General features: G+C 47.1%; 1 protein-coding gene and 1 long non-coding RNA gene across 2 annotated transcripts in view; one reads left to right on the top strand and one right to left on the bottom strand.

Moving 5' to 3' along the window:
• Positions 1-2,858: 2,858 nt before the first annotated feature.
• Positions 2,859-3,598, top strand: LOC135371564 (uncharacterized). Its single transcript, XR_010415643.1, has 2 exons — positions 2,859-2,972; positions 3,438-3,598. It is a non-coding gene; the product is annotated as an uncharacterized LOC135371564 (long non-coding RNA).
• A 7,499-nt stretch (positions 3,599-11,097) lies between these two features.
• LOC135388133 (uncharacterized) overlaps positions 11,098-13,327 on the bottom strand; it is a 55,111-nt gene continuing 52,881 nt past the window's right edge. The window contains exon 5 of the mRNA XM_064617486.1: positions 11,098-11,232. Within this exon, the coding sequence (XP_064473556.1) occupies positions 11,098-11,232 (135 nt within the window). The remainder of the gene's footprint in view (positions 11,233-13,327) is intronic.

Raw genomic sequence — 13,327 nt, forward strand, 5'->3', positions numbered from 1 at the left:
GACCTGAACGATGAAGAGATCACGGACGAGGACTATCAGTACGCCCTCGAGATTTTCGAATTGTTCAAATGCAAGGACCTAGGAGATTACACGCGTCTCTACGTCACGCTGGACGCTTGTCAGCTCTGCGACGTCGTACTGTATTTCAGGAAGATTGCGCTAGAGACGGATGGGATGGATATCTTACGTGCCATGTCCCTCGCCAGTTACGCATGGAGCAGCGCTCTGAAGCTCACCAAAGTCAAACTCGAGCTCATGAGCGATCGCGAGATGTATGAAACGATCGAGAAGGGGATCAGGGGAGGCATTTGTAACAGCTTCCACAGATACTGTAGGGCTAATCACGAGGGGTGTGACGATTACGATCCCCACCAAGAAAAGACTTTTATCCAGTACCTCGACGTGAACAGTTTGTACCCGTACGCGATGACTTTTCATCTCCCAACAGGAGGTTTTGAGTGGGTGGATCCTTCGAGGTGGAGCGAGATCGATTTTCTCAACATTCCTCACGATTCGGAAGTGGGTTACGTGTACGTGGTAGACTTGTCATATCCAGAAGAACTGCACGCGCTCACCAGGGATTTTCCCCTGGCACCCGAACACAGGTGCGTGGACGAGAACGAACTGTCCCCCTACCAACGCAACCTGAAAGATGCGTTGTCGCTGAACGCCCCTCCCACCAAGAAACTCTTGCTGACGTGCCACGACAAAGAACGCTATGTCGTTCATTATGCATTGCTCGCTCTGTACGTGAGGTTGGGCATGAAAATAAAACGTGTTCACAACATCCTCTCGTTCCACCAAGACAACTTTTTGCGAACCTTCGTGCAGAGAAACGTCGCGTTGAGGAATGCCGCGACCACGAAATTCGAGCGACTTCTGCACAAAACCATGTCGAACAGCACGTTCGGTAAGTCGATACAAAATGTGAGATGCATGAAAAGGTACGCTATAGCCTACGACAAAGAAAGCGCGCTCCGAAAAGCTAGCTCCGTCGACAGTCAGCATTTTCACATTCTGAGTGATAAGTGCATCTTATACGAGATGAAGCAACGCCGCATCAAAAGCACGCACCCCCTTTACGTGGGCTTTGCCATTCTTGAAATATCCAAAGTCCGAATGTACAGCTTCATCTACGAGTCGCTCTTTTCTCGCTTGACATGTCCAGTGCAATTGATCTATAGCGACACGGACAGCATAATTTTTTCTCTCACGTGTGAAAGCCTGGAAGAGCAGCTGATGAAGATTGAGAGTGAGTTAGATCTATCTTCCTATCCGCCGGACCACCCACTTTTCAACGACGAGCACGCGAATCAGATGGGGTACTTCAAAGACGAGACGGGAGGTGGAGTTATTCAGGAAGTCGTAGCCATCCGAGCGAAAATGTACAGCATTCTCTTGGCTGGGACACACAAACAGATCGCGAGAGCGAAAGGAGATAAGAAAGACGTGGTGAGGAAACATTTATTGCACGAAGTGTACCGAGATTCTCTGTTCAATGAAAAGGCGGTCTCTCAGAAGCAGTGCACCATCCAGAGTATAAAGCAAACGATGTACACCATTTCGAGACTCAAGAAGAGCTTGGTCCCCTACGACGACAAGCGCTATCTCGTGGATGCCGTACACTCCTTCCCTTATGGAAGCTGCGAATACGGTAAGCTTTCCTAGTGTTTTGACGCGTATAGGATTACGATAGTGCACTCTCTCTTTGTGCAGCAACGGAAAACCCGGAAGAGAGCCTGAGAGCGTCGTCGTCAGGCATCGAGTAACTGCAGAACAAAGAGCTGCACGCCCATGTAATCGAGAATAAAAGTTCTAGTCGAGACATGCTTCTCTCTCTCTCTCTCTCTCTCTCCCTCAGACAGGAGAAGCACGGGACATCGTGGCAGTGTGGTAGCGGAATGGGTGTACGAAAAGAATGACCATTCCGTCATCGTGCTGACGCAGTGACCCGCGCAATGACGGCGCTGCGATGAAGATTCCCCTTTTCTGGCACGTCTGATCATCTCATTCTGTTCGTGAGATCAGACAAGGGAGGGAGGGTGCAGGCATCTATTGACCAAGTCCTTTGTATGTATTCAATAAAGATGTTTCAGTGAAAGAACACACAGAGTCTCGTCAAAGTTATTCGGACTGTTTAATGCGTTGCATGTCAATAACCAATCGGTATTTCAATAAATCAATGACAAAATTGGCGATGTAGACTGCTTGCAAATGTCGCTGCTTCCGCAGGGCGTGCTTAATATGAGCGATGGCACGAGCGAGAAGGTCCACGATGTCTGCAGCGATGTAGTTGAATTCTGCGTTGGCCAAGCTCACAAATTCGCACGTTAGTCCCAGGGGTCCGTCTGGAACCGTTATGCAGACGTTCTTGTAACGGGCGTAGATCCGACGCACCATCTCCTGCAGTGGCCCCGGCGAGATCTCTCCTATATTGCCAAAGCCTACCATGTCTATCACGTAGCGAAAAGCAGTGATGACGAGCTCGTTGCGGGGACTTTCGCCGTTGAAACATTCCTTCTCCACTTCTTCCCAAGAAGCGTGGGTGCGGGAACAATTTTGTAAAGAGTGGTAGCTGAACATCTTCACGTAGTGATGACGCGAGCGCGGTGCGCGCTGCCTTTATAGAGATAAACGCGCGCGCGCAAAGAACGGAGAATGAAAGCGAAACTGAAAAGCCACCCGTCGCCGCTAGGAGCGCGCGCGCAGCAGAGAGCCGAAACCGAAAACACCCGCGGCCGGCGCAGAGGGAGCTAGCAGCGCGCGCGCGCATGCGCGGACGGGTGGAGCAGAGGGCGCGCGCGCATCCATAGCAGCCGCTGCGCGTCGCCTCTCTCAGTTTCTCTCGGACCGTCGCGGAAGACGGACGTGCGCTCCGCGCGCTCGCTCAGTTTGTGGCTGCCTCTCGTAGGGAGCAGACGTGTGTGTTCTCCGCGCTCGCTTTCTGCCTGGAAGTTGCCGCGGGGGAAAAGGTGAGTGATTTGACGCGCTCCTTTTCTCGTATGTTTGCCGTGTTTAGCGGTGACCGCGCTCGTGCTAAGCCTTTTCTCGCATGTTTAGACTTGTTTTGCGGTGTCCAAGCCTGTTGACGCATGTTTAGCGATGTGTTGTTCCCGCCTTGTGTTAGCTGCGTAGTGTTGAGGTTATGCCCAAGCGCGCTCCTTTTCTCGTATGTTTGCCGTGTTTAGCGGTGACCGCGCTCGTGTTAAGCCTTTTCTCGCATGTTTAGCGATGTGTGGTTCCCGCCTTGTGTTAGCTGCGTAGTGTTGTGGTTAGGCCTAAGCGATCGTCCCCCCGTAAGCCTTTTTCCCCCGATGTGTACTGTTTTCTGTTTAGCAGTAGCGGTTAGACCTTTTCTCTCGCATGCCTAGACTTGTTTAGCAGTGCTGTCATTTTTACCTGCCGCTAGTATCTTGTTCTCTGTCTCTCTCCTCTAGAGCTATGATGGTGGCGCCATCTGGTGTGATGCCTTGCAACTAAGTGGCCACCTGTCGTCGATCTCTGCAACTACCCGACGTCAACAAGCACTGGTCACCCCGGAGCGGCTTCTTCGCCGTGGCATCGTTGATTTTCGAATAAATTGTTTCTCTCCACTCTATCTCTATCTTTTCATTTTATTTTCTACCTATTTTTTTATTTTTTATCAGCTCAACTAGCCCACAACTCACACAGTGGTCTGGACACGTCCTAGATGCGCCCCAATTAGTGTAATGACTCCCTGGTGGGTCCTAATTACTGTGGGGGGTCCCAATTAGCTCTAATTGCTCATTAATGGCGTCCAGGCCACTGTGTGAGTTGTGGGCCAGTTGAGCTGATACATTACTACTCACAAGAAGCCAAAAAACGATAGTGCATTAGCAATAGTGACAATTCACCGGCTTTCCCTCTCAATTTAGCGACATTTTAGCAATCTAATTGTCCGGTGGTGGCAGCGTTGATTCGCTTGCCTTAGTCGGCCTTATTAATTTTCCTGACAGTCGCTAGCGGGCACCGGCTTCCGTCTTGGCGAAAGTGGGATGAGTGAGAGAGTGGTTGGTTTGTCCCTTCAGATGACGCACCCTTGGAAGTCGCTGGGGAGGCGTGTTAGCTTAGCGAAATTGGTAGATCCCCGGACCGATAATCGACAAGATGTGGGTTTAAGTCCTACAGTTGGCTAACCTTTTCAGTGACTTCATTCTTTCATAATTAATTTCTTAGGCCCTTGACGCTTTGTATGCATTGGGCCTTTCTGCGTATTGCACTCCTTCGAGGAACTCAAAGTCGAATTGAACTGTTTACGCGCACTGCACATGTGTACAGCTATTTTGTATCCGAAGTAACTTTGAAGTAACTCGTTCTATTTTTCCAGTAACTGCGTAACTGCGGGTTACATTTCAGACTTTTATTTCGTTATTAACTTACATTTTCGTTACATTTTTCACACGGTAACTTAACTCGTAAAGTGTTATTTTCGACGGGTAATTTCTCGATCCATGTTTTATACCAGCCAATGTCATATTGACGTAGATTTCTGTCGTAACGCAATAGAACCCGATGTGGCTTAGTAACCCTGTCACACGGACTAATTTAATGGCATTTTTGTAAAGTGCACTCCAGGCCAGGGAATGTGACTTTGGCTCCATGTGTGCATGTCCACAAGAACACAGACAGTCCCCAGCACGTCCTCACAGTGTCATTGTCTCCTCGTCCTTCGATATGCCTGATAACGCCCTGAGGATGTCACTCGCGGATTGACTGTGAAGAGTCGTTCAGGTACGTCCTGCGGCAGTCCCGGTAGGTAGCTATCGGAGTTAGAAAAACTATCTTGTTCAATTTACCTGATAAGGCTCTCCAAATATTGAGTGACACGTTTGTTTTGCTTTCTGGACCGATCCCAGTAGCTGAATGACGTTCGTCAGAAGAAAGGGCAGTCCTACATAAAATTTATTTCTCACCAAGAAGGTGTCTGCAAAAGATACCTGGAGTATTTACCGCGGAAAAGACAGAAAAGCGCGATTCTGTAGCGCTGCTTTTGACTTTCAAAGGTCCTACCCGGATGTCTCAAAGCAAACCCAGTAAGAAACATAGACTCCATATAGACACCAGAGAGTTAACACATCAAGCAATTCGTCGCTTGAGTGTTGTGTGTTTCCGAAATTAATTTAATGAAACTTCGATAGCTCACCTTCATTTGGTGTCGGAGGCGAGCAGGACTCTCGAACATACGGAGGATCGCAAAACCAGCAAGAAATAGTGTCTGATTTTTCTTTGGAAGGAAATTTCAGTGCTATATGGCCGATACGCTGTGGCACATCGTTCATGTTATGTTCGGAGTGCCCCGGATTCGGTGGAGTGTCTTTCAAATGCTCTTCCAGCCTCCCGTCCCGCATCGCGATCAGAAACAGTTCCTTCTTCTGGCAGTTGAGATCAATTACGAGGTGTGGATTTCTCGCTGTATTGCAGCACATGGTGGGCGCGCCCGTACTGTACCAGAAGTGCTGAGCCTTGTTCGAGCAGGGGTTCGTCGAGAGAGAGCTGTTCTGGGAGCTGTGCACTTCACACGGCGATGGCAGACATCTTCGATCCTCTTTGAAGGTGAGAGACGGTACGTATGTGCTTCACTTTTAGGTTGCCATGTAGAGTGTGCGATTGCCACGTACGCGACTTTCCTCAGGGCTTCGTTCGTTGCATGGTGACGTTTAGCACACATATTATTCTAGAGCTTACATTGCTCTATAGAGTTGTCATCTAGTCCGTCTGAAACGTTAGAGGGAACCAGCCTGTGTGGCTGGTCTTCCGCTGCGATTCCAATACGGGGTACTTTTCGAAGTCGGTTCCTCGGCCTTTGTGCTCTGGGAAAGACTTCTTTTTCACCTTCCAGATTTTTGTCTTGTTTTTAAATCTTGGCGCTCATTTCCGTTATGAAAAGTACTAGACTTTACCCGGCAGTTTGTCAATATGAATTGACAGTAATCAATCTATGAAACAGAAGGTGTCAAGACTGCCTGTGGTTTCTAAACAGAAAACAAATAAGCTACAATAAAACAATCCTAGATTATGTCAGTGCTGTCTCATCACACTGTCCTACATCGGCCCTTGATGACCTCCTAGGGGCAATCATAAGGATATCATGAGGAGATGTGTGAGTCCCATTTTAACAAAAGGGGGATACCCCGAGGACCGATTTCGCCCTCTGGCGGACGTCCTAACTGGCCCTGTATGATAACCGTCAGATATCCCAGGGACGACACTGTACTCTTAGGGGTTACACGGCTGAAGTAAGCGGCACTTAAGCAGTGATGGTAATTACGTTAGAAAACAACAAACGACGGCAAACTTTTTAAGCGTGCGCCGCAATGCCTTCCTCATAATGTCCTTCTCTAACCTAGAAACATCTCACGCAAACTTTCTTCTGGAACATTAAACAAACTGACCTCAAACATGTGCCCCTAACTAAAATGGCCACCACTAAATCGTGCAGACTGGAAGTTCTCACAGGCTGTTGACGAGTGTAAGGACATGATTTTTCAGCACATCGTCACACTGCACTAAAATAAATGAACACGCGATTGAAAATGCTTGTTTAAAACTATTGTAGAGTCGGGGCCCTACGCTTTTCTCAATATTCTTACCTGTACCACATATCCTGCCGTCGAAGCTACACAGTTGGTCAGCCGAAAGAGTAGTGAAGTGGACAACTTGTAATATCGTTAGCGCACTTTCTGACGAATGTCATTAAAAGACGTCGTGTGACAGCAGAAAAATCACACTGAGTGCAAGTGTCACTCGTGGAAACTTCAAACTGATGCTAAAGTGACAAAGTGACGTCTGACAGGGGTATAACTTACCCCTACCCTACAAGACATTAACCGTGTCTCCACACTAATAGGCGGACGGACCTTACGTGTAAATACACTCCAATTACCTAAAACGTTTAGCTCGCCCCATTACCAACCTAAAGACCTAAAAATATGTGTCCTGCCTTTGTTAAAGGGAGACGTCGGAAGCAAATTGTTTGCAGGCTGCTGTTACTTTTCCGATAATTGATATGTTTCCGACGTAGTACGCAATATCTCGGCTGCAAACGGCGCAGACGTTTCAAAAACGGTTGGTCGAACTGTGAGGAGCGGCGGCACTGAGCCACCTCTGGAAGAACGTGTTGAAGGTAACACTGGGCCGCCTTCCTGCGTCAATGGGTGCATCTGCTTGTGTGCATTAAAGACCTTGTAGTTTTCTTGTTGTTTTGTGTAACAACAAGTAATGAGAAGAGTGGTGCAAGGTGCTGCATCACAACTTTCGGCAACAAGTCGACTTCTAGGTCGAGCGTCGTTCTCCTCTTTTATCTTTTTTCTTCTTCCGGGAGATGGAAAGCGTGTCGCCGCGAGTGGAAGGCAGCGCTCCGATACAAGCGGAACAGAGCGGAATTATTCAACACAGAATAGAATATATTCCGACCATTTCGACATCTTGACATCTGAGCAAGTCTCCAGGAACGAAAAGTGCTGCAGAGCCACGTTGTTCCTACGCTCTCCCCGTGTGTATATGCTAACTCAATGGACCGCGTACGCAAAAAGGAGACTCAAAGAGGTAAGAATATAAGAGATGGTGATGATATTACCTCCTTTGATAATTGACACACGACTGGTTGAGCTCAAACTATATAGATTGTAGATAACGCTTTGAAGAAAGACTCGTCATACTCGGCGAATGTCCGCGTCCAACTGGCATCTCCGAGGAGACTTGTCACACTCGGCCGAGTCAGAATATGATAAAGGGTCGTGATGGCCTGATCCCATGACGGAGCACTCGCCTAAACCTCTATGACCGGCGGCGACACACACGTACTTCTGCTGCTTCTATACATACCCGGTGATTTCATGCGTGGGCTTCGTGTGTGCGCTCTAGCAAAGAGAAGTCCTGGCCACCTCCTCCCACGACTGCGGTTCTATTTAGATTAGCTGATATTTCCGCGTAATACATCGTGTCAGAGGGAAACATGCCCAGAGTCGGTACTTGAGGCCCAATAGGCCGTTTTCCAAAGTTCCAGGGAGCAGCGCACACCCTGCGAAGACTTGCAGGAAATGCTGTGCAAAACGGCTGCGACGGTGCATACACCGGTGCGACGACGACGACGACGATCGGAGACGATAGCAAATCGCTGTCGTTTTGGACAGCCCGCTCTGCCAGAGCGCGAACTGCTCCCTGGAACGTTTTCAAATGGCCTATATATACTAAAAGCGTTGTGCAACTTTTTTTTTTCGCAGATCGTCCGGAGTCTCCGTCTAAACTTGCCTGCTGATTCAATACTTCATCCTAACATCTCGTCTGGTCAAATGGGGACGCCAGCAGGGCCACCACATTTGCCATCACAGACCATCGACGACCAACGAATCCGCATCCTTTTCCCATTTATGCAGGACAGGTTGTTGGTTAAGTGCATGCAAACGGACTCCGTTCCCAGACCAAACAAAGGCACAAAGAAGTTTATTTTACGACGGAATAGCAACAGGAAGGCTCGCGCACTCCAACATCATCGGCGCGATCAAAACAAGAAAGTCGAACGGAAGCAACGGGAAAATGAAACGAAAATCCCGTGACCCATCTATGGCAGTGTGCTGCATACTAATGGTCCCACTGAAAACTCGGGCGTCACTTCAGTCAGTATCTTGACGCCCAAGCATTCGGAATGTGCAAGAGTTTTCGAACCACTTAGTGCCTTTGTAAACAAATCTGGAGAATTCTTAGATGACTGGATGTTCTGTAAGGTCAACTTCCCCTCTTCAATCTTTTCGTTGAGGAAGAAGTACCTGAGATCGATGTGCTTGTTTCTTTCTGACGTTTTTCCTTAAGGGAAATTATTGCTCCCTGGTTGTCAACCTGCAAAACTTGCAGTTACTTCTAGAACTTTTGTACTCCGAGTTGCTCAATAAACTGCTGAAGCCAGAACACCTCTTTTGCAGTGTGACCTATAGCCAAGTATTCTCCTTCAACAGATGAGGACGCAGTTGCCTGTTGTCTCTTGCTGGTTCACGAGATAGCTGCGTTAGCAAGCGTAACAACGTATCCACTCAAAAACTTTCTGCCAAACGTGTCACTTGTCTAATCTGCGTCGCAGAAAACTTGAATACAGCTCCCACTTCTCTGGTAGGTCAGCGCATAGTCCTTCGTTCACTTTAAGTAACACAGAATATGCCTTAGCGCATTCCTCTGTTCTTCAGTGGGGCATTCGCCGAACTGAGTTTCCTAAGAGGTGACGAGGGCCAAGTCGGGTCTGGTTCCTTCAACTAGGTATAGAAGTACCCCAACTGCCTGCCTGTATCTGTGCTCCATACCACCTCGTGTTTTTCAGGCGTTCTGATGTTTTTGGTCATTAAGCTCACGGCTCAACGGAGGCGGGGTAACCCTTGGCATCCGTCATTCCCAAAGTCTCCAAAACGTCGTAGATGTTAGTCATGTGGTCGAGCGGTGATGTACAAACGTGATGTACTCACGCGTATGGAAATGATGTGATGTGTTTGTCCCAGATCCCCCCGTCACACTTTTGCCACAAGCAACCAGTGAACATAGTGAGTTCCTCTTCGTTTCTTGCAATGATCAGCAAGTCACCAAATATGGACAGCTACAATTAGATCTTGACATTGGCTGATGTAAATACACCGACCTTCTTTGAATCTTTTCTCACCTACTCGTTTGGTGACGTCGTCCTCTGACGGACTCTCCGGCTTAGTGACCCATCACTGGGCTTTAGAGACCCGTTCGCAGTAAGGCGGGAATCCATCTGCGAGGTAAGTGCACACCCTTCCGACCTCAAAAGCTTCCCTGGTACGACGCGGAGAGAAAAAAACAAAAAAGAAAAACTTGGTCCGTACACATCTCAGACCCGAAGGTTTGCCAACCCCTTCTGCTGACAACAAAAGAGTACTCATGTAAAGTCCTACAGATAATTTTTCAACAGTATTTGAACTGCTCCCAGTTGCGTTCCGATTGGAAGTATGCAATAGTTACACCAATTCCTAAAACCGAAAAACCTCACGCTCCTTCTGACTTCAGGCCGATATCCTTAACTTGTATCTGGTGTAAGGTTATGGAACATAATATATATTCCCATATTATGAACTTTTTGGATAGTAACAACATGCTTTTCAAGAACCAACATGGTTTCCGAAAAAAGTATTCATGAGAGACGCAACTTTTTGAATTTGTTTCTGACGTCTGTGAAAGCATGAATTCCGGTAGGCAAGTCGATGCAGTTTTTATCGACTTTCGGAAAGCCTTCGACCAAGTGCCGCAAGCGCCTTCTTTGTAAGCTCGAATCATTACGCATTAAAAATAACATAGTAAACTGGATATGTGCTTTCTTGTCTGCGAGAACACAAGTGTGTTAGGTGGGGTAGTGCACCGTCTTGTTATTCTCAGGTAGTGTCAGGCGTGCCTCAAGGGTCCGTGACCGGTCCCCTTCTCTTCCTTATCTACACAATTGTTCTTCACTTACGTGTAGATTGTTCTGTACGTCTTCATGTCGATGATGTTGTTGTGTACAGAGAAATCAGTGGTGTAGAGGACTGCGTTGCTTTACAGAACGATTTGGTCTCCCTTTCTGAATGGTGCAGCCAATGGTTAATGGAATTTAATGTCTCGAAGACAAAATGTATGACTTTTTCCAGACGAAATATTAACATACCCAGCGATTATACTCTGAATGACGAAATTCTTGACAAAGTGACCATGTTTAAGTATCTTGGAGTTCTGATTTCCTGTGACCTTTCTTGGAGTGACCTTTCGTCCCTCACAGAGGACAAAAAGACACAGGGCCCTATGTTCCTGATGCTCTTGGCCTCCTCTCCCGCAAGTAATTCAATTGGTCAGGAAAGAACATTTTGCGTGCGACTGGCCGCTGTGACATACGGTGGTTAGGTTTGAGCTCTCGTAGTGGTGTGACTCATTTGCAATAAGGGGCATTTACTTGTGGTGTAGTGATACATATCGCTTAATCACTCTGCGTTTAATAAATATGCAAAAGGATCTATAACTGATTAGAGTAAGAGCGACGATAGCGAAGAAGTCATTTCTTTCTAGCTAACTCTAACATCAGCTGTATTCGTTGCCAAAAAAAAGCTTTCAAGAAATCGCACAGAGAAATCGCACAAACAAGAAATGGCACAGATAACTCACGTCCAGAAACCTTCCTGTCGATTCCCACCAAAACCAAGCGTCCAGACATCTGATGGAAATACTTGACGTCGAAGGTAAGCACTATGGGAGTGATACGCGTGCATTGTTCGGCTACATGTTGTACAGCAGATCTTACATATTTTAAGTAAATACCTCATTCTAGAGAAGAACTCCTATTTCACTAAATTATTCCTACAGTTATAAATGCATTACTACAAATGAGAGTGTAGGACTCTCTCCAATGGCCAAGGTCCACTGGCTTTGGCTGCACAATGATGATAGATCTATAATTCATATTGACAGCACTCAAAAGGTGCCGTGCTGCGAAGCATTGAGTTGCTATTTTCTTTCACTCTCATTAGGACCACGTCAGATGTGGATGCCTTTGCATCGTTTAAAGGTGAAGAGATGGTGGTTTCATTTATAATCGACCAAGGGGGCGCCGGTGATATTTTTATGTTCTTAAGAAAAATAAATGTTATTCCTAATCCAAAAAGAAGCAAAACAAGCCTCGCAGGTCTCTGCAATATTTTGTTCTCGGTCGGCGAGGCTCCAAGTAAATGAGTGCGATTTGGGCAGTTCCAGCTGTTCCAAATTTGGCGCGCTGGATCCTCCGAACGGCTGCTTATTTTTTTTTACTGACAGAATGCGTGGTGAAGGTTTTCTAAAGACAATGAAATTCAATCGCAACGCCCGGAAAATTTTCGAAAAAAATTCGCGGAAACGCCTCCTGGGACATTCGTAGCGCAACTTTGCCAATTTTTTATGTGGTCCCGTAGTTCGAATATCGCGAAAATATATTACATGAAAGATCTTCTTTTACACCAATGGTAGAAGAGCAAGGGTGCAGGCGAGCTGGTACATTGTAAAACGACGATAAAACCAGAGACACGGAGCAGAAGAAAGACAACACGACACGTGTCGTGTTGTCTTTTTTCTGCTCCGTGTCTCTGGTTTTATCGTCGTTTTACTTCTTTTACACTTTCGTTTCCTATATAGCGCGTTATCATATCTTCAGGCATCCGTCCACAATGACGCCGTAATCACGAAGGGGTGCCAGAAAATCGCTGTTTTCAGGACCGTTTTTCTCAAGAAGGCCATCTTCAATTTTGTTTATATTTTGTGGACATACGCCTTGGACACCGCTCTTTGATATTATAAAGTAAAGTTTCTGCTTATTTTATTTCTCCAGGGCGCGCAAATTCTTTTCCCGCACCCTTGTCGCTTTCAATTCTAAGCGCCGGAGAATGGTAAACACAATGTGTGCTCTTTTTCTTTTTTCCTTGCTGAAGAGTATGACATTACGGGCTCATCAGACTGACTGACGTGCACCCAAGGATCGTTCAAGGATATACTTACTGTAAACATATATTTGTTGTTGCCGTCCTATACAGTGGAAGCCCCAGCACCAATCGCGTACGATAAACACCAGTTCCAGGCGGCATTGAATATGTTTTTTTATTGAATATGCCCAAAAAGACTGCCACAATTAGAGCTGTTCGTAAATGCGACACCCCCAACTCTTGTCCAGGGGCGGATTACTGGCCATTGCATCGGTGCGTCGGCCTAACGTGGCAACGCCCACAGTCGGGCAAGCGCGTGCTGCCGACGCACGGTCTGAAGTGGTCAGTAAGGGCACCGCCGTCCGCTGGGTAGGCGAGCCTCGCCAGCGCGAGGAGCAATGACGCTACTCTCGATGACAGACGCAAGTCTGTCATGCAAAAAGCCTAAATTTGACGACATTAACTTACTTTGTATTTACCTCTAAGAAATATAAATTTTGTTACCGCGTGGAAAGAAACCTTCTTGCACATACTACGCTAGATGAGCACGTAAGACAGGAATCAGCCAATGCGAATGCAGTGCAGTGTCGTCTGCTGCCGTCGCCGGCTCGAAGGGAATCCTTCGGTGCTCGGAGCTGTCTCTTTTTCTTTTCACGCGACACATGCGTTGAGGATTAATTGCGCATTTTATTTTAGCATTACATTCGTAGAAGACGAGGACGGTGATCTGTGCACTATACGCCGTGTGGAAGATTGCTATACTGACGAGGATAAAGTTATTTTGTGGACTTACGGTGTGCTTGCTGAGCTTTTCGAGTGACCTCCTCCTTTTTTTTAGTTGTACAACTAAACTAAGCAGTTATTCGGGTAAGAGCTCAGGACGACACACAGCC

Source organism: Ornithodoros turicata, chromosome 1 (assembly GCF_037126465.1).
Source record: "Ornithodoros turicata isolate Travis chromosome 1, ASM3712646v1, whole genome shotgun sequence".
In the NCBI taxonomy this organism is placed as follows: domain Eukaryota; kingdom Metazoa; phylum Arthropoda; class Arachnida; order Ixodida; family Argasidae; genus Ornithodoros; species Ornithodoros turicata.